General features: G+C 43.4%; 3 protein-coding genes and 1 long non-coding RNA gene across 10 annotated transcripts in view; 2 read left to right on the top strand and 2 right to left on the bottom strand.

The window, feature by feature from the left end:
• med14 (mediator complex subunit 14) overlaps positions 1–12,223 on the bottom strand; it is a 25,592-nt gene extending 13,369 nt beyond the window's left edge. For both annotated transcript variants that reach the window (XM_061791365.1, XM_061791366.1), the window contains exons 1-15: positions 12,048–12,223; positions 10,592–10,618; positions 10,405–10,510; positions 10,148–10,321; positions 9,395–9,524; positions 9,193–9,321; positions 8,975–9,082; positions 7,963–8,095; positions 5,016–5,166; positions 4,829–4,940; positions 3,172–3,297; positions 3,023–3,101; positions 2,670–2,829; positions 2,393–2,587; positions 8–142 (exon numbers count right to left, since the gene is read on the bottom strand). In XM_061791365.1, the coding sequence (XP_061647349.1) occupies positions 8–142; positions 2,393–2,587; positions 2,670–2,829; positions 3,023–3,101; positions 3,172–3,297; positions 4,829–4,940; positions 5,016–5,166; positions 7,963–8,095; positions 8,975–9,082; positions 9,193–9,321; positions 9,395–9,524; positions 10,148–10,321; positions 10,405–10,510; positions 10,592–10,618; positions 12,048–12,223 (1,941 nt within the window). The remainder of the gene's footprint in view (positions 1–7; positions 143–2,392; positions 2,588–2,669; positions 2,830–3,022; positions 3,102–3,171; positions 3,298–4,828; positions 4,941–5,015; positions 5,167–7,962; positions 8,096–8,974; positions 9,083–9,192; positions 9,322–9,394; positions 9,525–10,147; positions 10,322–10,404; positions 10,511–10,591; positions 10,619–12,047) is intronic.
• LOC133486367 (uncharacterized) lies at positions 5,480–7,120 on the top strand. The gene has a single exon (XM_061791388.1). It carries the CDS (start codon positions 5,836–5,838, stop codon positions 6,496–6,498), a length of 663 nt encoding a protein of 220 aa, XP_061647372.1. The 5' UTR covers positions 5,480–5,835; the 3' UTR covers positions 6,499–7,120.
• A 34-nt stretch (positions 12,224–12,257) lies between the features above and the next one.
• Positions 12,258–25,000, top strand: part of usp9 (ubiquitin specific peptidase 9) — a 65,827-nt gene continuing 53,084 nt past the window's right edge. The window contains exons 1-2 of one of the 6 annotated variants that reach the window (XM_061791361.1): positions 12,258–12,391; positions 24,313–24,573. In XM_061791361.1, coding sequence (XP_061647345.1) covers positions 24,478–24,573 — 96 coding nt within the window. In that variant the 5' untranslated portion in view covers positions 12,258–12,391; positions 24,313–24,477. Of the gene's footprint in view, positions 12,392–17,321; positions 17,832–22,928; positions 22,948–24,312; positions 24,574–25,000 lie in introns of those variants that run through there. The other 5 variants (XM_061791364.1, XM_061791363.1, XM_061791359.1 and 2 more) reach the window with 5 other exon arrangements.
• On the bottom strand, positions 13,473–17,179 carry LOC133486369 (uncharacterized). Its single transcript, XR_009791007.1, has 3 exons — positions 15,323–17,179; positions 14,630–14,849; positions 13,473–13,611 (listed from the first exon to the last, which is right to left on the bottom strand). It is a non-coding gene; the product is annotated as an uncharacterized LOC133486369 (long non-coding RNA).

Genomic DNA, 25,000 nt, shown 5'->3' with positions numbered 1-25,000 from the left:
GACTCACCTCGGTTCTGAGGCCAACAAAAGGCATGTTGGTGTCACACATGGCCACTAGGTGCGCCAACTCTTTGTTGAAGGCGCACATCTCCCCTGACCGCTTGGGCTTCTTTGGCTCCGTTTCTGCCTGCTCGCCAGTCATCTACAGAGACATTGACAGAAACCTATCCTTATGGCCATAATAACGTGATACAGTCAAGGGTTTATTTCATAGCTTGTATCTTCCTAGCGATGCTTTAGGTAACCGCAGTACTGGTATAACCAGTTTCTAAAATAATTACACTATAACCATGTTTTGCTGGTTAAATGTGGTTGTGTTGAAAACAATATATGTATTTTCCTTGAAACGGGTAACCTAAGTTTAAGCTTTACAGATCATTTTACAAAAAAAGTACTGACATCGTACTCACCTTCGCATTACACATTTGTCATGGAAATTAACGCTGATTGTTCTAATCTCAGATCTGCCAACCTATACAAATTCACTTCCAGAACAATTTGTGCAAATTTCCATATTTTCAAAATGTTGTCAAGAACATTTCCGTGCAACAGTTAGAATCCTAATTGTTAAGAAATGGCTTCAATATTTGTCATTTGAATGTTTTTATTACATCAACCTTGCAATGGTGGACGCAGTTGCAGCCTGAATCCAAGTACTAGTATATGAGATTTCAACCTTCCATCATCAAAAACTTACCACGTGATGTCAGGTGGGCAGCGCGTTAAACCAGCTCACAGACGAAGTTGAAAACTCTCACTTTTCATTGTCAATATTTTTTAAGTCTTGCAAGTCCTTCAGTGAGTCAGTCCTTACCCTCCATGACCAATTTATGGTCGTGCACTTTCGCCGGGCCACTCCTCGTCCTCCCGTTGTGACACTTTGGTAAGAAGTGTAGCTTATTCGCTACCATGGAGGTGATTAATGCGTTGACACCGGACGCGAAGAGAACTTTCGCCTCCGCAGCTTGGCAGCCGGGTGGCGTAATAAAATAGCGTGCACCAAGCGGTAATGTCAGACACTGGATTTTTTTCCCCCCAATATCTGTAACAATAATTTTTACGGCCGTAACGAGTGAACGTTCAGTGATTTCCGTAACAAAATAAGGACGTTCCGTAACATTTGCCAGCTCTGTATTCTTCTTCTCTTTCTCTTACACTCTTTTTACGACTGTAAAATGTTACTTTTCAAAAAATTGCCTGTGCATTGACAAAGGTTTCATGACGAGACAAAATGAAGTCAAACGCTGGCAATAATTCTGTCCAGCATAACCTTGTAACTTGTTGACCAAGTTAAGAAGATTGGACTAGTTTTACTGTGGTTAACTTACTTTTACCGGTACATGAAAATGACAAATGTTTAAACAAAAACAAAAAAAAGTGTGACTAGGCCTGTCACGATAACGGATATATTTTCCCCAAAACTATCACGATAAACGATATGGTTGTTGTTTTTTATGCCTCTGATATCATGAAAAATAAAGACCACCCTTAATTAATTTGTATTTGTTTGCTTCTAAAGCAGTATTGCTGTTGTTATTATTGTCGTATTTCCTTTCTTGTTTCTATATTAATGTTTATTTTATTTTTTCTTTACTCTGCGATATGGATCCCCGGGGTCTGAAATAAAGATAAAGACGTTTGGTCAGCCGAAGATGAGCCCTTCACCTGTCAACGGAATATACCTTGATATTCATTCGCTGTAGTCAACTACTGGCCACTGAGGTTATGCTTAATAAACGGTTAACTTTACTTTGTTTTTCCTAATTGGGGACCAACACACACAACAACTCGGAGAGAGGCGCTGACGTTTCCAACGACTTCGCCGCAGTGGAGCGAGCTGTTTAGAGCCTTAGCTCATTAGCTTGCAGGTTAGTTCGTGGGCTAGCAAACACAGTAAACTTAACTTTCGCTTAAGTGTCTCTGTTGTGTGAAGGTACGCGCTGCACACGGAGCAAGGCTGTGGAGTATTGGACCGAACCAACACCGACAAGAGTGTACCGGTCCGCCGGCGTTCCACGCGCCCACTTGTGGCTAATGACACAGCCGTCCAACTCTGTCGGCTCGCTGTGTTTTCCACAACAATGACAATTTCCAGAAAAACTGTCGTGTTCATTTCATTTATCGAACGACAAGTCGATAGCAATTATCGTGACAGGCCTAAATGTGAAGAGCATCTCCGATGTGACTCACATGGACATTATGTGAGGAATTGACACTTTTTCACTTGATGTCCTTGAAGAATATTAAAATGTTACTTAAAACATAGCCTGTGAAGTTTTACAACAACGCGAACCACAGCCGCTACGGTACAAAACGATTGGTGGACAATCGTCGTGGAACAGGTTGTTTCATCTCGTATTTGCATTCAAACAGACAAAATGCCACTGCTGACCTTTCTTTTGGAGACGGGCCGGTGCGCTCGCGTCGAAGTGGTGTCTTGGACGAGGTGTTCCAGGTTGGGCTTGAAATGCTGCAGGAGCTGCGCGCACACGGGCCCGTCGTCGCCTTCCAGCTGAGTTACAAACAGGAAGGAGTACTTGTAGTGCAACGCCGTCGGATTGCTCGGCAAATCGACCATTTCCACCACCTGAACATCGAGTCAGAAAGGAGAAACCATGTCGGATAGGAAGCTAGACGTCTTACGCTTATTGCTAAGGAGATGGACTGACAATGTAGTACTGCGGAAGACGTGTGAGCTTGATGAAGAGCTTGTGCTTGCACAAGTTCCCCACAGGGTGCGAAGCGGTGTTTGAAAGGTGAAGGACGTCGGTGCAGACGGTGGGAAGGTGCTTCACCGACTGCCTGCAGCGCTGCTCACCCAGCCAGAATCTGTCCAAAAATCAAGACATTGCTTAGCACATCATTACCTATTTGAACACCCTTTCTTGGTCAGACTGAAAGATGTCATGACAGCTATTCTGCCAGATTTGACAAGCTAGAATCAGGCGTCAGATTGTACCGCTGAAGTGCCATTGTCCTCTTTCAGCGGCAAATATTCCGACACTGTGACAGGCAGACTTACTTGAGTTGTTGAAGCCAAGACAGGATGCGCTTCATGTCATCGTTGATAGTTTTCTCAATGTCGTCCAGCATTGATTGATCTAACGGAAGAAAGCGCTGCTATTTTACAGCCGAAGACGGATACGACGGCTCCTGGCGGCTTCCGCTCACCTAATCCGTACAGCATGGGCTGCAGCATGCCAGAATGCAAGTCCACAAAGATATGGAGGCACTCTGAGCGACCGCACGGCTCCAGTATGGGAATGACGAGAGTGGGTAGAGCGGTTTCAATGAACGCTGAAGTCGAGACATAGAAACATACGTTTAGTAACGCTTCTCTGCCATGCAGATGACAGTCGGGGCATTCATTCAAGAAATATTCCTGCAATGAAAGCGCCACAGGCTAGCAGATATTTTGCTATACAGTAATACCTTGCGATATCGCGGTTCATTTGTTGCGGATTCAGCGCATCGCTTTTTTCTTTTTTCTTTTAAAGGTCAGTGTGCAATCAGTGCAATTATTCACCTGCACATCTGATAGTCACCTTTATAGGCCAATTGTGGCAGTAATGACTCACAGACGTTCGACTGATCTCTTGTTCTTAGCAGAAAAAGAAACCTTACAGAGTACCGTATTTTCCGCGCCTTTAATTTTTTCAAATATCGACGGTGCGCCTTTTAACCCGGTGCGCCTTGTGTGTGAACCGAGTTCCAAAGTCTGTAAAAATGTTGCTGTGGGATTTTGGAAAGCGCTCCGCTTCATTGACTGTCGGACCATTTCCCGCCGACATAGGGACGTAATACGTACACTACGCACGCTGGCAGCCATAAACCAATTCGAGAACATGACGTAAAGCTACGTACAGTACGTACGCTTACCTCCGCCACGCCTCCGGTAGGTATACTGTACTACCGGTATGCTGCAAAACAACATTTGTTTGGCTAAGGACCCCCGAAAATGACATCGGCGAAGAGACATGTTTACGAGGCACAATTCAAACTACAGGCTATCAGTTACGCGGTTGTTAATGGGAATAGAGCAGCCGCGATAGAATTCAAAATCAAGCACAAGAACAGCCGGAGAAGCCTCTCTACAGTCACCATTCGGCTGAAGGCAATAACGATGGCACAAGACATGAAGATCGAACACTTTCAAGGAGGTCCGTCTTGGTGCTTTCGTTTTATAAAAAGACGCCATCTCGCCATCGGCGCAAGGACTACCGTGGCGCAGCAAGTGCCAGCGAACTCCAACCGCTGGACATTGGTGTAAACAGGGCATTCAAAGTGAAGTTGCGAGCGGCACACCTTTACTAAGACTGGGAGACAGCGCCGGCCGGGTGAGTTACGCCACCATATGTGAATGGATTGTGGATGCCTGGGCTAAGGTATCTGCTTTGACTGTTGCGCGAGCTTTCGCGTAAGCCGGCATCATTGCTGAACGGCCCCCCGGCAACGAGACTGACTCCGACAATGACGAGAGGGAACCCGGCGTGTTTGATGGCGAAATTGCCCAGCTGTTCAATTCAGATACAGAAGATGAGGACTTCAATGGATTTGTGACAAAAGATTGATCAAAAAATAACGTGAGTGTATTTTGAAATACGTAGTCGAATAAAGTTCAACAGAACTCACTGTTTTGCTTCTGTTACCTTGTTTTAGCATGTGCCGAATAATACGGTGTGCCTTATGTACGGCTTAAGTACAGAAATAGACCCCGTAATGGTGCGGAAAATACGGTACCTTAACTGTTTCAAACACAAGCCACAGTCAGAGTTTTATCACGGTTTTGCACGGTTGTCTTGATAAGAAAGTGGAGTTAATCACGTACAGCTGTCGCTAGGATTGTTGCCCTTCAGAACGGCCTTCAGCTCCAGCAACTTCTGGTGGGAACGCGCATGAACGCTGTCGATCAGAAGCTTCTCCACGGACAAGTGGTCAATCTAAACATGGGGGGAAGCAAGCATCATTCATTTCCTACACACACAAACTGCCAACTTAGAACTAATAAAACTTACTTTCATTGCTCTCTCCATCAATTTGGAGTCGCACGCAGGTAGAGGGGGCTCGTGCGAGATCTGCAACGGCTTCGATCCATCTGATTCATCAATCTTGATTGTGACTTTATGCACAGAGGCTGTTCCTGTTTTCCTACCAAGCACCTGTTGGCTGGGGCGAATAAAAGAACGCTTGGGTGAGCTTTGGTGACCTAACGGAGACGCAGCGTTGGTGCGCCACATTTACATATAGAGACCATTGAGGTGTTGAAATAAATCACAATCGATGCATCGCGATGCTGATGTGAATGATTGTGCTTCCATGCAGTGGTAGACCACAATCGATTACAATGTAATGACATTGCTTCTTGATTTTCGGCCTGCAGCATAAAAATGTTTGTGGTCTGTTTGCTTGAGGGTGCGTGGGAGTTCGCCCAACCAGTCTACATGTGTTTTGTGGACTTGGAGAAGGCGTTCGACCGTGTCCCTCGGGGTGTCCTGCGGAGGGTGCTTCGGGAGTATGGGATACCGAACCCCCTGATACGGGCTGTTCGGTCCCTGTACGACCGGAGTCAGAGTTTGCTCCGCATATCCGGCAGTAAGTCGGACTCGTTTCGGGTGAGGGTTGGACTGCGCCAAGGCTGCCCTTTGTCACCGATTCTGTTCATAACCTTTATGGACAGAATTTCTAGGCGCAGCCGAGGCGATAGAGGGGTCCGGTTTGGTGGCCTCAGTATTGCATCTTCTTCTTTTTGCAGATGATGTGGTTCTGTTGGCTTCATCAAGCCGTGACCTCCAACTCTCACTCTAGCAGTTCGCAGCCGAGTGTTAAGCGGCAGGGATGAGAATCAGCACCTCCAAATCTGAGACCGTGGTCCTCAGTCGGAAAAGGGTGGCGTGCCCTCTCCAGGTCGGGGATGAGATCCTGCCCCAAGTGAAGGAGTTCAAGTATCTTGGGGTCTTGTTCACAAGTGAAGGAAGAATGGAACGGGAGATCGACAGGCGGATCGGTGCGGCGTCTGCAGTGATGCGAACTTTGCATCGGTCCATTGTGGTAAAGAAGGCGAAGCTCTCGATTTACCGGTCGATCTACGTTCCTACCCTCACTTATGGTCACGAGCTGTGGGTCGTGACCGAAAGAACAAGATCCAGGATACAAGCGGCCGAAATGAGTTTTCTCCGCAGGGTATCCGGGCTCTCCCTTAGAGGTAGGGTGAGAAGCTCGGTCATCCGGGAGGATCTCAGAGTAGAGCCGCTGCTCCTCCACATCGAGAGGACCCAGATGAGGTGGCTGGGGCATCTGATTCAGATGCCTCCCGGACGCCTCCCCGGTGAGGTGTTCTGGGCAGGTCCCATCGGGAGGAGACCCCGGGGACGACCCAGGACACGCCGGAGAAACTACATCCTTCGGCTGGCCTGGGAACGCCTCGGGATCCCCCCGGAAGAGCTGGATGAAGTGGCTGGGGAGAGAAAGCTATTGCCCCTGCGACCCGACCTCGGATAAGCGCTAGAAAATGGATGGATGGATGGAGGTTCGGAGAATCTGCATGTAAGCGGCAAGGCCAAAAACCAACATTGAATGCCGTGACCTTCGATCCCTCAGGCGGCACTGCATCAAAAACCGACATCGATGTGTAAAGGATATCACCGCATGGGTTCAGGAACACTTCAGAAAACCAATGTCAGTAAATACAGTTCGGCGCTACATCCGTAAGTGCAACTTGAAACTCTACTATGCAAAGCAAAAACCATTTATCAACAACACCCAGAAACGCCGCCGGCTTCTCTGGGCCCAAGCTCATCTAAGAAGGACTGATGCAAAATGGAAAAGTGTTCTGTGGTCCGACAAGTCCACGTTTCAAATTGTTTTTGGAAATTGGGGACGTCGTGTCCTCCGGGCCAAGGAGGAAGGTGGAAATCTTTCCCATTCTTGCTTGATGTACAGCTTCAGCTGTTCAACAGTCCGGGATCTCCGTTGTCGTATTTTACGCTTCATAATGCGCCACACATTTTCAATGGGAGACTGGTCTGGACTGCAGGCAGGCCAGTCTAGTACCCGCACTCTTTTACTACGAAGCCACGCTGTTGTAACAAGCGCAGAATGTGGTTTGGCATTGTCTTGCTGAAATAAGCAGGGGCGTCCGTGAAAATGAAGCCGCTTGGATGGCAGCATATGTTTCTCCAAAACCTGTATGTACCTTTCAGCATGAATGGTGCCTTCACAGAGGTGTAAGTTACCCATGCCATTGGCACTAACACAGCCCCATACCATCACAGATGCTGGCTTTTGAACTTTGCGTCCATAACAGTCCGGATGGTTCTTTTCCTCTTTGGACCTCCCCGTGCCTGCGTGGGTTTTCTCCGGGCACTCCGGTTTCCTCCCACATCCCAAAAACATGTATGCTATGTTCATTGAAGACTCTAAATTGCCCGTAGGTGTGAATGTGAGTGTGAATGTTTGTTTGTTTATGTGTGCCCTGCGATTGGCTGGCAACCACTTCAGGGTGTACCCCGCCTCCTGCCCGAAGATAGCTGGGATAGGCTCCAGCACACCCGCGACCCTTGTTAGGATAAAGCGCTACAGAAAATGGATGGATGGAATCAAGTTTATCAGTTTGAACATTAAATATTTTGTCTTTGTAGTGTATTCAATTAAATATAGGTTGAACATGATTTGCAAATCATTGTATTCTGTTTAACACAACGTCCCAACTTCATTGGAATTGGGCGTTGCATATATATACATAGATATACTGAACAATTATAAACCTTTTTAAGGTGGTGTCAATTAACCACTTTTTTTCCAGTATTGACGGCAGGGCAGGGTCCCAAGCAAAATAAATGGAAGACTGAGGTAATCAAATCAAAGATTATTTTTAGGTCCCACAAAATGGACGTCTGGTCACCCTTGTGTCCATGGCAAGTAAATGGCCATGTTAATGTGCGCGGAGGCTATTGAAAGGCTTACTTCCAGACACTGAGGGTGAGGTATTTTGCAGGCATGTATCTCTCCTCCTGCACCAGGTCCCCCCACCGCTCTCTGACAAGCATTAAGGTCTGTGAGTGGAGCACCTCCAACTGCAGCGAGAGACAGAAGGAGTCTGGAAACAATGGCGTTAAAGAAGACACGTGTGGAAAAGTATCACACACATCATCACCCCATCAGCATTCAACATGCACACTCGTGCGCGTATCCCTCGTCACAGCGCTTGTAAAAAGAGGCGGTTGTCCGCTACACAAGCTGCTCTTTGATGTGCCGAGATGCGAAGCTGGTGCCGGTGCAGGAAGGGCGGAGCAGAGATTGCATTGATTAGCGCAGTCATGCAGCAGTCGAAAAGCAAATAAAAGGCCCTCTATTTTTTCCAACACATTACACCCATTCCAACATGTTTGGTCAATTAGTGTCTGGTCCGTGTGACCAACGGACTAGGTGGCTTGGTTCCTTCCTAAACTTGAGGAGAATCAGGTAGACCTGTGACTTGCATTTCCACTGCACTGTGACAATATAGCGGCCCTTGCAAATGTGCAGACATTACCACTAGGTGGTGCACAAGCACCCGGCCTTTTTGCAGCAGCCCTTTTTGTCCTTCATTCGTCAATATTAAAAAAAATAAAATAAAATTCCTTCTCTGGCATCAATTCCACCCAAACTTTTTTTAAATCGAGTTGTGCAAGTTAGAGGTTAACTAATCGTCGAAAAAAAGTTTGTAAATGATTTTTCTTGGTCTCATGTTTGTAGAGCATGAAAAACTAACGTTTGTTAATAGTCACCTGCTTCGTTAATAATTGTATTATTGACCCTGTTGTGTTAACAAAAATAAACAGATAAGTTAAATATATGCTCATGTTTTTCTCAATTGTATGAATAATTTGGGCGACAGGTGCTCTGCCCCAGAAATGTCTGCGCACAAGTATGTAAATAGTAAGACACACATACACGCACGCACACTCACGCACACACACAAACAAGCAAAGGATACGCAAGCAGTTGTACATGTCCTGCAGTGGTTTCTCATCCGCACACAGGCGTGCTTGCACAAGCTCGTGGATATAGTTCACCTGCAGACTGTGCACCAAGACTCGGCCATCTGTTGCCAGAAGACGTACACGCAGTCATTGAAGAGTGGACCAGAAGATTGAGAAGAACTAATAATAATGATAACGTAAGCAAAACAGAGTACCCTGCGTCAAGCCTTACCACCAGTTTCCTTGTCCTCCACAAGAATCTCCAACTTGAGAAGTCGCCAGGGAATATCCGGGTCGTCACCCATCACCGTCAGCGTGGCCTCAAACTCTCCCTCCACTCGAAACTTCACACGGCCATTAGCTGCGTGTGCAAACATGCTTACAAATGAGTCAAAAGAGCTCAACAACACAGTGACAAGATGAAAGATGCTTACCGACTGTGAGGTTGGCTAACTGCGGGGGCAAGTCTGTGGTGACGAGGCGGTGTCGCAGGATCTGATTCAGCTGGTTCAGCGTGGTCACTTTCTCAACTTTCGTGATGGGGTCAGGCGGAATGATTTTATCCTATCCGAAAAAAGCAGAGAACATGTCTTATGATGTTGGAAGTCACGCTTAAAAAAAAAAATAGAGCAAGTATCTGGGCCTCCTTTTGCCCATCAGTAAAAACAGTAAATGCAATTTCCTCAGTACTATTGCGCACATACAGACATTTGGACTCTTGCAAACCAAAATAGCAGCACCTACCGAGGCAAGTAAACAGTCTCTCTAATTAATTACTTAAGAGACGTATTGCCTCTTGTGAAGACGTTCACTGCGCAGTATTGAAGGTGAACTTAAGTTATGGGGACGAGGCGTGTTTAACGGCAATTAGCATTCCAGTTGACGATGACGTGGTCGCGCCAAGATCTTCTGTGCGGGAGAGTCTTTTATTTGTTCCGCTTAGTCTGCTTTGCATCTTGCCGTTTCGCTGAACTTCTCCCTAACAGTAGTTGGCAATCCTGTGCGATCGATCGATAGATAGATAGATTTCAGTGCGATATACAAAATCTACCGTACACAATAAACTTCTATACAGGTCACATGATATTGATGTACAAATCTGACACAGGCAGTAAGTGGAATTGGTCTTTAAAATGTGCAGTGGAAATCTCAAGCCTTTAATAGTGAAAGCTTCGAAGCAGACTTACTCGTATGCAGGTGGGCAAGCGCGGGTAGGAACCTGTTGTGAGGACGTCGATGGCGAAGGGGATGGCGAAGCTGGGCAAGCGCGCATGCACCAGGGCGTCTCGGGCGAGCGACGCTAGTCGGTCCGCTGTGTCCACGAACAGGATGGTCTGCTGATCCAAGAAGCTGGAGATCATCTGTCGCCATGGAGACCATAAGTTTAAAAAGTGAATAAGTGGAATTCCATATTCCATAAATTATTATTATTATGTAAACTTACAGCACATTTCTCCACCTTCCCCGCATTGCTTGCCCACTTAACCAGGGCCAAGAGGCGCACAAATAGCTGCCGGGTACGACTCGCAAACTGGACAATCTCGATTTTCCTTTTATAAAAGTGTCAATTAAAAGCTGATATTAAAAGCATGTGACAGGCTGGGTAAGTAAAATAAAAACGCTCAACATACCTCTCCATGTCCGTTTTCCTTGGAAGCCTAAAAGAAGAACAGGAGTACTGAATTACATCCAATGCAAAGAGTTTTAATCGGTATTGAATTCACTTTTGCTTTGTTGTTTGTTGAAGAAAGTGAAGCAATTATCTTCAGCCACAATATTAGCTACACTTGCACAATCTAAAGTGAAAACAAAAGCTTTATCTAAAACATTGCTTTTGTCAAGCTAATGCTGAGTTTTGGTGGACGCTGTCAAGGATTAATTGCATTAAATTAAGCTACAGTGGTCCCCCCCTCCCCCCCCCCCAGACCACAAATAGAGAGATCCTGCTGATAAATTATAATCGCATTGAAAAAACAAAAAAATAAAATTTAATTTAATTTTTTTTTTTTTTTTTTTTTAAATGTGACTAAGTGGGGATAACCCAGCAATAAGCGTTATCGGGTTGTTTAGCTGACAATTTTTAAAGGATGATCACTAATGTGACATCCAGTCGTGCCTTGAGAAACGTGTGACCCAACGAAGGAGTTTTTTTGCAACACCAGCAGGCGTTTGGATGATTTTTTTTGCTTTGAAAAATTTGAAATGCAAGCACTGAATGGTGGCAGATAGTGAACAAGTTGTAAAATATGAAGCGGCTTCAAGTTGTTTCATGCCACATAACAACCACATAGCTTTGCCTTAGAGGTGGAAAAATTAACCGACAACTAATCAATTACCAAAACATTGTGATAATTTATTGTTCAGAGACCTCATTTAACTTAAAATTGTCCAAATCAACATCAGCCTCATGAAAGCAGATTGATTATATTTGTGTTTAGAAACATTTGCAAACATCTACTTTTACTTTGGAAAACAATCAACATTTTTGCCTATTTTGTGACAGATGATGCAGACCAAACCAAACTTACTCATAATCAATTTATGTTTGTTCATTTTCTGCACTATCAACTTGAAATAATATCCTGTTTTGAATAAAGGAATGATTTTTTTTTTATTATGTAAATCAAATCCATCAATTAATTGAAAAAATAATCAACAGATGAATCGATGTTTAATGTAATTGTTAGTTACAGCCTTGATTTGCTTTACAAAACTCTATTTAGGTGAGTGCTAACAAAAACTGCAAAACGCCATAGACGGGCAAACGAATAGCATCCATGTCGAGGTGTTCCAACTGTTTTGGATAGGATTAGATGTGATCGGGTGTACCTAACAAAGTGACCGCGGAGTGTACTCCTCTTGCAGTTATGACAGCAAGACGGTGACGTTTGCCGGAAACGCCCCCCTTTCGGGTTAATAACTTCGATCTACTTTCAACAGTATTTATTGTTAGGTCAAAAACAAGAAGCATCTCATGTTTTATGAATCTGAAGAGGGGGGAAAAGGGACTCCAGGCTGGCTAGCATCCTCCTATTCCAGCGTGAAGAGGGCGAGTTGATTGAGGCCTTCATCACTTCAGCTACTTACAGCTCCGCCAGCAGGGTGATTTCATGGTAGGTTCTCTGCAGGAGGAAGTCGATCAGCACACTCAGTCGTATCCCGTGTGTGGCCAGGGCTCCGGGTGCTGGCGGCTGGGGACCCGAGACCACCGGGCCGCCGAGTGGCACCAACTGCCCGTCAGCGGCTATCTGCACCGGAGCCATTTTACAAGACTGACGACAGCGACGAGCAAGCTAGCTAGCGGCGGGGCTCGACCAGCGCTAAAACGAGAGACTGTGGGCTTGTGGCGGCCGAAATCCTGGAGGAAAATGCTCAGCCGCAGGCTAACTACATTTCTCTCCGCGGTCGAGTTGAGGAATTTCTACGGAAAGGTTTGTAAAAGACAGCAAACGGTGAAAACGCGCTACGGGAACGTATTCAATGCTGCTCGGTCGCCATCTTTGCTAATGGGGCTTATTCGTAGCTAGCTGGTGGAGGAGAAAACCCAAACGAGAGCCTCCGGGAGTAGGAGTCATTCAAGGGGGAAAAAATACATATCCAGACGAGCGAGCTTCTGCTTGCGCCCAGTTAAATGGCTCGTTTTCATAGTCGATTAATAACGGTAAAGGCACTTAAAATCCAATTCAGCAAAAAAAAAAAATATATATATATTTATACCGCCTTGGTTTTATTTTGGGTTGTAGGACAACTGGGCCTCAAAAGTGCATCCTCACATAGGATTCAAATTAAAGAAACTTTGCATTATTCAGATGTACATTTATATTACATTTTTCATTGAAACATGCCTCAACGCATTCCACTAACACGGTGGATATGTTGTCTGTTATTATGACATTATTATACAGTCCCAAGTGGGGTTTTTTCCTTTAAAAAAAGCCTAAAAAATGTAACAAAATAAACCACACCGTGACTGACGTCAGCAAGTCTCGTGAGGATTCAGCTCAGTGAGCATCTAAAGAATGAGACCTCCAAGTGTGTTTAGGTTTTTCTTTGGCTTTTCTTTGAATGATGCCTGCACAGAAGGGTAAATATTTGGAAAAGGGTGATGCTAACTAATACTAGAGAACAGGAAACAGGAAAGGCTACACCTATAAAATGCCAACTGTTTAAAAAAACAATTAAAAAATCTTTTTCAATTGAAATGTATTTTTAAGTTTACATTTATTTTCAAGGTATTAGTAGTATATAATCAGGTAACGTAAGGTAATTTTCTTCAATAAATGTGTGCTAACATTGCTCAGAAACTACTTTTCACACATATCATACATCAGTTGTAAATTTTTCGGTGATTTGTAATAAAGTCTAGTTAATTTGGAACCCTTAATCACAGCAGTCTCAAAGGTTTTCATAGGCCCACAGTTGACAAAGATTGATGACATCCCCTGAGCTAAACTCTCAGAATCAGGCAAGGAAAAACTCAAAACCCCATTGAGAGAGAAAATAAGAAACCTCAAGAAAGGAGCACAGAGGGGAGGGATCCCCCTTTCAGGATGACCAGGATGTCGAGTGGGCAACATTTATCTCATACAGTACTACTTGTCTGAGGTCCAGTTGTCCATCCACTGGGCACATTTCTCCCATGCTTGAAGTCCTGCGTTTCAAAAAATTATTGGTGGTTTACAATTTTAGGCCATAATAGGAAAGATAATTCAGAGAAAATACACTATGGTAACTTCATGGCAGTCGAATGCAAATGTAATCTGAACAACGAGAGTTCTTTAGCTTGTATGGGAAAAATCATAAACAATGATCATTTTTCTTTATGAAGAACAACTTTATTCAGTGATCAAACAAAAGCAGCAGTGACCTTAAAGGCTAAACATTACCGATTGGTGTTAAAACTGACAAAAGTAATTGTGTAACTTAACTATGTGAACTACAACTACATTTATTAAAGGTAGAGTTTGCAATTTAAAAAAACAAACAAACAAAACACATCTCTGTTAAAACTGCCTGTATGTCAGTAGAATATTAATAAAATTATCTTTTGAAAAATCATCCCTCTCTGGCCTGATGTTATGCCTCTAAATTATTTGTAATTATTATTTTATAACTAGTCACAGGGTGACAAGACTAGCCAATCAGAGCCTGTAGAGAAAGTAGGCATGATCGAGGGTTGTTGTCAATTATTTGCTCATGCGCACCACTGCACACACAGCCTCACGATGACACATTGCAGTTTCTTACAAAGGAGACTATTATTGTTTCTTGGCTGGATTGTTTAACTCGGGTTGGCAACAAAAGTTAAAAAGAAGGAACTGGACAGCTCTCGAGACAAATCAAACGTAAAAACATATAATGGTGGTGTCCTATACACGGACGGCGGCATATAGCTGGACTTGGTTCTCAACGTCTCAGCGGGTAAGTTGATCACCTCTCTTATATTTTTTATTGATTTTATATTCCAAAAATGACAACATCAAACAGATAACTTTTTGTGTTTGACAATACTCCATCATGAGTAAGCCATGCTAGCAATATAGCTGCTATGCACGATGACATTGTGAGCTGGGAGCGTTTCTTTGAGCAGAGACGCTGGGGGACGGGTCGGGGATTGAAGTGAGGCTCCATTCAAATCTTGCTAGCAGTTTGAAAACTGCATACTCTACCTTTAAAGAACAGCCATCCTTTAGAATGTATGAGGTTCTGCGTCAATCTTATCCCGACTTAAATTCTGCCACAGCTTTGTTGATAGAACCCACTGACAGACAATGGTGCAGCCAGAAAATGTTGTGTGGGGTGGCCAAACACGTCGGGGGGGACAGTGGGATGGCCAACTTTCAGTCTAGGGTGGCCACAGCCTCCCCTGGCCAACACGTAGCTCCGCCCCTGTTGACAGAGCAAATGGTGATGGCCCACTGACATAGTCTTTTTGCATAACGGTAAAGACAAAATCAGCTTCGTAGCAAGCATGCGAGTTGCACAATTTACAGGTGTTGCCCTTCATTCAAACTGCGGCATAAATGATCCCAACTATTCATTAAGCCCATCACAAGCTTGTCTTGCGAGTGACATAGAAGGACCATTTGGAAAAAGGAACTCTTAAGACACAAATATGCATTTGTGTTACTTTTCATGGAAAAGGCCTATTAAGCAATAGGAGAAAAATCCTAGATGTATATCCAAAAATCTAATTAGCATCTTCAGAAAATATGTTGCAAATCATGAAATTTCATTTGGGAAACCTGACCATAGATATTTTAAATTTTGGGAAAACCTATTCCACCAAGTATGAAGGCTGTGAGTGATTCAAAATGTTGTAACGAATCCTAAAATGATGTAAAGTGTAAGCCTGAACTTACTGGATCCAGACAAAAGCCAAGCAGCTGCATTCTCAATTACTTGGAAATGGTCCAATGAATTTTGGATACATTTAATGTCTTAAGTTGGTTCCAGACCTGGATACATTCAGAAACTCCTGCCGTTTTTCATAAAGCGAAACAAAAACCATTTTACTCAGGATCATTATCTTGCCATCTGACACCATCAGTTTTATTTTGCCAGTCTGCTTGCTGTTCATCACAGCATTTCTGAGACACCAGTCCAAGCATTTAATAACTACTTTTCATTTAAATAAAAGTACATTACACTGTATTATTCATACAGTATGTGGCATTGTGGGGTCCATGTAACTCAGCTTCGGACTGACAACTATACGTGCAAGATGGACATCAGTGGTACAACGGCTAATCGTGTGATTACAATTCCTAAATGTCTTATGCACATTGTAAGTCAAAGAACAAAATCTGCTGTTTTGTAACAAATGAGCTTTTATTTTAATCAATTATTACGAAACAAACCTTGAATGATAATTGAGCAGAAAGTTCAAAAGCGACATCGTGTATAGAAAATCAACGATGTCATGGCATCGCAGACAGAACGTGGGACTTAAGAGGGGTGGGACAAAATATTCTCATTGCAATGTTCTGGATCGTCATCTCTTATAATGCAGTACAGATCAACAGCATCAAAAATCAATATTGCTGCTGCCTGATGAAAACCAAGTATGTACAGTTGTGAATCTCCATAGTCTCTGTATACATTACATGCTTGCTACTGATAAAAGCAACCTTTACCCCATGTTTTCTATGAATTGTTTTTCTTTCAAAGCAGATTAGAAGTTCTATACGATTTTCTTTCTTCAGTTCCATATTGTGATCTTGTTGTCTTCCAATATTTACATTATCACAGAATCCATTAATGTGACACTGATATGATGACATCCCACCCTTTCTTCAATTGCTCTGACACTACTCACATTTGCATGGTATCTACTGATTGTTTGGATGTGTTGGCATTTCTTATCATGCACCAAAACTTTACTTTTCAGTAATTCAAAGTTAGCTGTCATTGTGTAAATATTTTAATTTAATTAACATGAAGAGCAGGCACATTTTCTTAAATGAGAAGGGTCAATGAAATATTTAGCTTTTAGTCCTGTATTTTGTCGTATTGTTGGTCTAATTGTTCGTGCGACGTTCCATTTCCCCACAAAAAACACTTATTCTTTTTCATTAACGCTTCCAGTCTGTTTTATTGACATGTAATTAAAACACCACATTATCCGTGTGCGTCTATATGCATTTATTATCAAAACCGTTTTTTAAAAAAAAAAAGGCACAATCACGTCCATGTTCTCGACCGAATACATATAAAGACGACACGCACATGAACATCACATACTTGAAAGGATTCTGCAAAGGCACCTTTATATGAAATCGTTGTTGTAGTCGCTAAACCACACGAGGGTATGCAAACGAACGAGTTAGCCGCCATCAACACACTTGTGGTTGGAGAATTGAAAGTGCGATTAGTGGAGTTTATTTGGCGGTCGAAAGTTTTCGTTTGCAGTATTTTCTGTGAATACAACGCTGGAGTAGCGGCGACTTGACAGGTTAGCAACATCCATGACTAGTACCGCATGGACGATCTTTTACACTCGAAAAAGGGCGACTACACATTACTAAGTAGGACTTGATTTGATAAGACGAGAAAAAAAAAATCAATGCTTAAACAAACAAACAAAAACACCTCCTGGCTGGTTTCACTTGCTATTTACAGGTCCAGTAGCCATTTTGCAAGTTGAGTTCACGGTTCGTCGGTCTTTTCGAGCACCATAACGGATGAAGCGGCTCAAAAACATGAAATTGTCGACTTGTATGTGTCACTGAACGCAACATGAGCGTGTGGTGGGTGGGTGGGCTGGGCTCACAGTCCGGTTTGAGCCAAACGACGGAACCGGATTCTCCCAAGCTTCCGGACCGAAGAGCAGTTAAATGCACTTTCCGTTCAGATGGTGTTTTGTTGACTGGGCTGCTCCGCAATCTCTCCTTACAGACGAGGGCCGACGCTTTTGGACTTGGATTTACTCGTGTGGCCTATTTAAAAACGGAGCGCCGCTGGCCTCGCAGCCGACTGCGCTTCCGCCATGTTGAAGTGATTCAAGTTGTGTGTGAGTGAGGGCTGCTGCTGGGACCCAAGTGACAAGCCCCAGAAATCGGTCGGGAGTCAGGGGGCTGTGACTGCGCCGGTGACGCAGGGAAAAACACCCAGAAGCAAGAGGGGGGAAACGTCGGAATTAGAGAGGTCTCTGGCAGCGGGTCGGTGTCTCCTGCGAAAAGCCGTCACCGATTCCAGGCCACGTTTATATAATATACGACGACACCGCCGCTCAAGGCTGGACGTAGCCGGTGAATAGAGGCGAAGTCCTATCAAATTCCTGGTGAGTTGTTAGCCAACTAGCTCCGTGGAGCGGATTGTTAGCCGCACGGCTAGTAAGCGACTAGCGTCAGCTGCTGTGGTGGACGGCAGGTAACTAACTATCGCATCTGTGTCGTTGGTGCTTTTCAGTTGCTGGCATGTTGCCCACTCACGGCTACCGCTTTTTTGATTGTATGATTGTGTGTCAAGGTGGTTAAAATGCAATTCATTGTCTTAACATCACGTTCGTTCCCACGAACTCACCCGGTTTTACTGGCTGGACCCGGGCTAGTGCTAACTACCCGTCAGTTGTCGACACTGTCTACTAGCTGAGCAATTTCGATAAATGTTTTGTCTACAGTGTAAAAAATGTTTGGCTCATCGAACAAACATTGACAACCTAAATGTACAGCATTTGTGGCAAATGCTACATTGGTATTATTGGCTGTCTTTTCGTTCGTTATGACTGAAAGGATGTGGGGCCTGAGTTTAAAAACTTGGGTGATATGACGTCTGAACTCTGTTGAATTTCAGGAAATAGACGTCCCCTGTGTTGAGTTATAGCGTTATTCATGAGCAGCGCAACCTTATCTCATTTCACAAAACAATTGCCTTCCGCTTGTTTACTAGAGTGTTGCTTTACATACAAGTTGGACAAAATCATTAAATGTTGAGTCATATGAGCTCGGTGCTTGTCAAAGTACAACGGGGTTAGCGAACTGCACCAACTCAGGACGTTGCGCTCGCGGCTAACCCATCGTTAGCATGTTCTGAGCTAACTGCAAATGGCGACTCGGGAGCACAACTCTGTTAACGGGGAGCGCCTCACGATCCCACCCAGTCTTCAGCGCCAGGAGCGAGATGCCCTAATTCAAATTCGCCCACTTGTCATTCGTTTATCAACGCATGTGCAATGGGAGGGAGAACGTAATGTCAGGCCGGGCCGAGCGATGATGAGGCCTGTACGTCTCAACGCAATTCGCTTTTGACGACAAGGCCTCCCTCCGCTTGTCCGCGGAGGCTCGGCTGTTTGGGTGGATCGCCTTGCACGTTCACTAACCTCTGCCTCTAAAAGCAGACGTCAATTTTGCCAGCCATTTGCCGCAATTAATTAACAGGGCTTGTTTTTGTTTTACTATTGTACTATTGTATCGGACTTGGTGCTGTCATGGACGCTGCATTCATTCGTTATCGGTTCCTACTGCGCCTTACTGTGCGTAACGCTGTGTGAATGCACGAATGTTGTAAAGCCGGTTCAGTCCAAAAGGCTGGTCGACATAAAGTTTGTTCTAGAATGGGCTTTTAGCGTGAAAATTGTCACGTCAGGTCGGTTAGCAACACTAGTGGATGGTTAGCAGGTGGGGGGCGGGGAAGGGGGGCGGCGGTGATGGCGGCTGGCTTTCAACCATCTTTTGCTTAGGTACTTGTATGGCATTTAGTATTTGGTGAGCCAGGATATTACCTTGCAAAACGATGAATAAGATACTGATTTTATTTCAATTGCCATCAAGATTGCAATTATAGCTTATCATGAAATCATACACATGTTACACAAACGCTTAAAATTACTTGCAAGACTCGATGTAGACCTTGGTGTCATAGCTCCTACACTGTAAACTGAAACCTCAGTCCTGACATACGGCTTGGCTTCACAATGCCATTTATTGGACAAGTTAATGCATGTGATTCAACGTTTTAAAAACAAATTAAAATTTTCTAACTAGTTTTAAAAATTGGCATTGTAATACGTTTTCTTTCTAAGGCTATCCTCACACTTGATCCGGTTAACTCTGGAGCAATTGGTTTGGTCAAATGTGAACATTTTCATTCCAACACCTGGAGCACACGGAACAGGTGAACTGTGTTGGCTCTCTTCAACTTCAACTCTTCAATGTGACTACTACACGGCGAAGCATTGAAACGACAGCAAAAAACAACGGGAAAGCAGGGCTAGATACAGTGGGTACGGAAAGTATTCAGACCCCCTTACATTTTTCATTCAGTTATATTCCAGCCATTTGCTAAAATCATTTATTTTTTTCCTCATTAATGTACACACATTTATTAAAAAAGAAAAACTGAAATATCACACAGCCATAAGTATTCCGATCCTTTGCTCAGTATTCAGTAGAAGCACTCTCTTGAGCTAATACAGCCACGAGTCTTTTTGGGAATGGTGCAACAAGTTTTTGACACCTGCATTTGGGGATCCTCTGCCATTCCTCCTTGCAGATCCTCTCCAGTTCTGTCAGGTCGGACGGTGAATGTTGGTGGACAGCCATTTTCGGGTCTCTCCAGAGATGCTCAATTGGGTTTGAGTCAGGGCTCTGGCTGGGCCATTCAAGAACAGTCACGGAGTTGTTCTGAAGCCACTCCATTATTTTAGCTGTGCGATGAGGGTCATTGTCTTTTTGCAAGGTGAACTTTCGGCCCAGTCTGAGGTCCTGAGCGCTCCGGAGAAGGTTTTCGTCGTCCGGGATATCCCTGTATTTGGCCGCGTTCGTCTTTCCTTCGATTGCAACCGGTCGTCCTGTCCCTGCAGCTGAAAAACACACCCACAGCAGGATGCTGCCACTACCGTGCTTCATTGTTGGGACTGTATTGGACAGGTGATGAGCATGCCTGGTTTTCTCCACACATACCACTTAGAATTAAGGCCAAAAAGTTCTATCATGGTCTCATCAGACCCAAGAATCTTATTTCTCAGCATCTTGGAGTTCTTCAGGTGTTTTTTAGCAAACTCCATACGGGCTTTGCGTCTTGCACTGAGAGGCTTCCTTCGGGCCACTCTGCCGCAAAGCCCCGACTGGTGGAGTGATGGTTGACTTTCTAGAACGTTCTCCCATCTCCCGACTGCATCTCCGGAGCTCAGCCAAAGTGATCTTTGGGTTCTTCTTCACCTCTCTCACCGAGGCTCTTCTCCCCCAATTGCTCAGTTTGACCGGACGGCCGGCTCTAGGAAGGGTTCTGGTCGTCCCAAACGTCTTCCATTTAAGGATTATCAGAATCATCTTTATTTGCCAAGTATGTCCAAAAAAACACAAGGAATTTGTCTCCGGTAGTTGGAGCCGCTCTAGTTCGACAACAGTCAGTCAATTGACAGAGAACACTTTTGAGACATAGACATTTATTAATTAAAAAAAAAAAAAAAACGTCACTGAGCAATAAAGGAGGCCACTGTGCTCTTAGGAACCTTAAGTGCAGCAGAATTTTTTTTTTTTGTAACCTTGGGCAGATCTGTGCCTTGCAACAGTTCTGTCTCTGAGCTCTTCAGGCCGTCCCTTTGACCTCCTGATTCTCATTTGCTCTGACATGCCCTGTGCGCTGGAAGGTCTTATATAGACAGGGGTGTGGCTTTCCTAATCAAGTTCAATCAGTACAATCAAACACAGCTGGACTCCAATGAAGGTGTAGAACCATCTCAAGGATGATCAGAAGAAATGGACAGCACCCGAGTTAAATATGAATGTCACAGCAATGGCTGTGTGATATTTCAGTTTTTCTTTTTTTAATAAATGTGCAAAAATGTTAATTTCTTTTTTTTCTGTCAATATGGGGTGCTGTGTGTACATGTGGGAAAAAAATAACTTAAATGATTTTAGCAAATGGCTGCAATATAACTGAAAAATTTAAGGGGGTCTGAATAATTTCCGTACCCACTGTAGATACAGTATACAACATAAGCTAGCTCTGCTTGTCTCTATGGGTAATGCAAAATATATGAGTAAAATATACACGTAATACTCTTCATTACTTGATTTTAGTATTTGTTGAAAAGTCTAAAATTTAGTCGTAACTCTGCTTTAACTATCCAATATTAGTATTGCAGCTGATGAAATTTATCACATGGCAGAAATTCATCCTGTTGGGAGGGACCAATCACTCGTCTTTCACGACACAAATATGGGTGTGACTTGTAATATTCCCCAATTTAAAGAAATAAATAATACAATTAAAAAAAAATACAAATCTGAATAGGGCTTGAAACTGTCTCAATCCCACTTTGTATGCTTGGCTACAGAGTGTACATTTAATTTCCTCTTGCAGGGCAATGAAGGGATTCAATTTATTTGGTTGATGGTGGAGGCCACAGGTTTGACACTGATTGGATACCTCAACTAGACAAATTCCTGACAAATGACATTGCCTTTCTGATAAAGACTTGGGATTCCTTTACAGTGAGTGATGATTAAAAAATAAAAATAAAAAAAATAAAAATCATTAATTGCTGCTTTGTGACACATTTGCTGTTGACAGAGTTGTCTAGTTTGGTCGTTTGTTTGCTCACTATGGACTAAAAGGTTAATACGTTGTGATATGTTAATAGTAGACTTTACACCGATTTTATCGGCCTGATCGGTATTGCCTGATAATTAGCATTTTATGCTGATCGGCTTTAATGTCATAATTCGCCGATCCAATCAATGACTCCGCAAAAGACATCTACTCCGCCTCGCCATCGTGCACAGTATCTTTGAATCCAAAAGCTAGTTTATTTTTAGCCTTGTCGTGTGTCTTTTGGCGTTGTCCCGTAAATATCTGGCGGCCAATACAGTTATTTAAAAAAAAAAAAAAAAAAAAAAAAAGTCGACGGTGTGGAACAGACAACACGTCTGAGACAGACAACAAGTAATCCCCGGATCAGACTACAAGACAAATTTGCTCTTTCAAGATTGTACTATATCAGACTAGTGCAATAAAATCTTGTATTCCGATACCACCGCATCCCGTTTTTTACGATCGTTGGGCTTTATCTTGTCAACTCAAATGCGACCGGATACACTCGTTACCGTGGCGACGACCACAAGAGTGGATCGCGCCGACTATATTATGAGGACAAAATGGGGGAAAATGTGTGTTGGTGGTCACCGGTGCTCAGGACAGGAGAGGACGTTCGTTTACGGCTTGCTTGAGGTATGTTCCCATACTTTTAATACGATATGGCTCGCAAGCAGTCTGGACTTTGACTAGACCACTCCAAAAATTCAGTTTTTTTTTTTTTCTTAAGCCATTCAGAAGTTGACTTGCTGGTGTGTTTTGGATCGTTATCCTGCAGAAACCAAGTGTGCTTTAGCTTGAGGTCACGAACTGATGGCTGAACATTCTCCTTCAGGATTTTCTGTTAAAGAGCACAATTCATGGTTCCATCAATCACAGCAAGTTGTTCAGGTCCTGAAGGAAAAGCAGCCCAAGACCATCACACTACCACCACCATGTTTGACGATTGGTATGATGATGTTTCTCTGAAATGCTGTGCTACATTTACGCCAGATGTAACGAGACACACACCTTCCAAAAAGATCAACTTTCATCTCGTCAGTCCATATTATATTCACCCAAAAGTCTTCGGATGTTTTTTCATTTAAATTTTTTTACAAAAGTAAGACGAGCCTTTATTTCTTTTTGGTCAGCAGTGGTTTTGGCTTTGGAACTCTGCCATGGATGCCATGTTTTTCCCAGTCTCTTCCTGATTGTTGTGTTATGAACACTGACCTTAACAGAGGCAAGGGAGGCCAGCAGTTCTATAGAAGTTGTCCTGAATTCCTTTGTGGCTTCCTGGATGAGTCATTGCTTGTGTCTAGGGGTAATCTTTGTAGGCTAGCGACTCCTAGGAAGGTTCACCACTGTTCCATGTTTTCTTCTTGTGAGGATAATGGATCTCCCTATGGTTCGCTGGAATCCTAAAGCTCTATAAATGGCTTTTGTAACCCTTTTCCAGACTGATGTCAGTTACTTTATTTCTTGACTGTTCTGGAATATCTTTGGTTGTTGTTGCAGCTTTTTTAGATCTTTTATCCGATTCGATTTTGTCGGGACGGATCGTTTCAGTGATTTCTTGATTGAACAGGTCTGGAGGTAATCAGGCTTGGGTATAATCAGTGAAAATTAACAAAATTGTGATTAGTCACAATTAATTGATTTAGCAAGGGGGTAATTACTTTTTCACACAGGGCCAGGTAACTTTGAATAGGTTTCCCCCCCTAATAAACAAAATCACCATTTAAAAACAGCATTTTAAGTTCACTTGTGTTATATTTGTCTGATATTTACGTTTGTTTGATGATCTTAAACATTAAAGTGGGGAAACTATGCAAACATATAAGAATTTGAGAAGGGGGCCAACAATTTTTCACGGCACTGTACAACAATCTGTACAATGTAATGTAGACAAACTCTACACGAAACAGCATATACGTAAAACATAAAATACAATTGCAAATAACCAGACAAAATCATCCTCTCCATTCAAAATACACCACAGCTCCCAAATTCTGAATCTGATTTAAAATGACAAAACAAATAGCAGTTGCCTTACATCTGACAATTATTGATGAAAGGGTAGGAAAGTATTGTTTCTGAACACACTTTTGTCCGACCATGTTTATTTATATATGGGGTTCTCTGTGTTGAACTGAATCTTAAGAATTCATGAGTTGAGAACTCTTGGAAGTCCTAAATCAATGGTGTTTTTTTTTTTATTTTTTTATCTGATTGACGGAATGAAAGTCTGTTTGCATATTTATTACAAGTGACTTCCCCTAGCCTGCTGATTAATATCAACCTTTAACCCTTCTCTCCCTCCTCACTTCAGGTTATGCAATGGTCTCAGCGGCACATCCAGATCTCCAGGTGCTTGTGTCCTCTCGCGTGTTCGGCCTCTCTTCGCTCCGCTCCACGGCTGAGGTGGCTCTGATTTCCCTCCTGGTCAGCGCTGCATAAAGAGGCCAAGATTGCCAAGATCTGCCCCGTGGCGAGCATGACGGCCACCACGCGTGGCTCTCCGGTGGGGGGCAATGACAGCCAGGGCCAGGCGCCTGACGCTCAGAGCCAACCTCCATTGCCACAGAACCAGGTCAGCAAAAATAAAATAAAACTAAATTACAAATTGTGAATTAATTTATTATTATTAATTAATTCTGAATTAATTGGTTCCAACCTCAAACTGTTGTCATCATAAAACCTTGAACCAGATAGGCAATGTCTTTATTACATCACTGCATTTATAAAGCAAACCACTGTACAGTGAACCCTTGTTTAAGTGCAGGAATATGTCCCAGATAGGGCTCGGACTTGACCTCTAAGTCCCTATTCGCATTGACAGTCACGAATGACAAGCGAATCAGAAGTGCGTTATTACTCCTTGCACTATTTAAAAAAACAAACAAAACAAAAAAAATCTTTATTGCACATATACAAAACAAATGAACACAAAATAGGCTATAGAAAAAATGGAAAAAAAACAGCGCAATAATAAACAAGAAATGGAAATGTGCAATAAG

Source organism: Phyllopteryx taeniolatus, chromosome 12 (assembly GCF_024500385.1).
Source record: "Phyllopteryx taeniolatus isolate TA_2022b chromosome 12, UOR_Ptae_1.2, whole genome shotgun sequence".
Lineage (NCBI taxonomy): Eukaryota > Metazoa > Chordata > Actinopteri > Syngnathiformes > Syngnathidae > Phyllopteryx > Phyllopteryx taeniolatus.
Note: the sequence above shows the minus strand (reverse complement) of the source record. Positions and strands in the feature narration are given on the sequence as shown.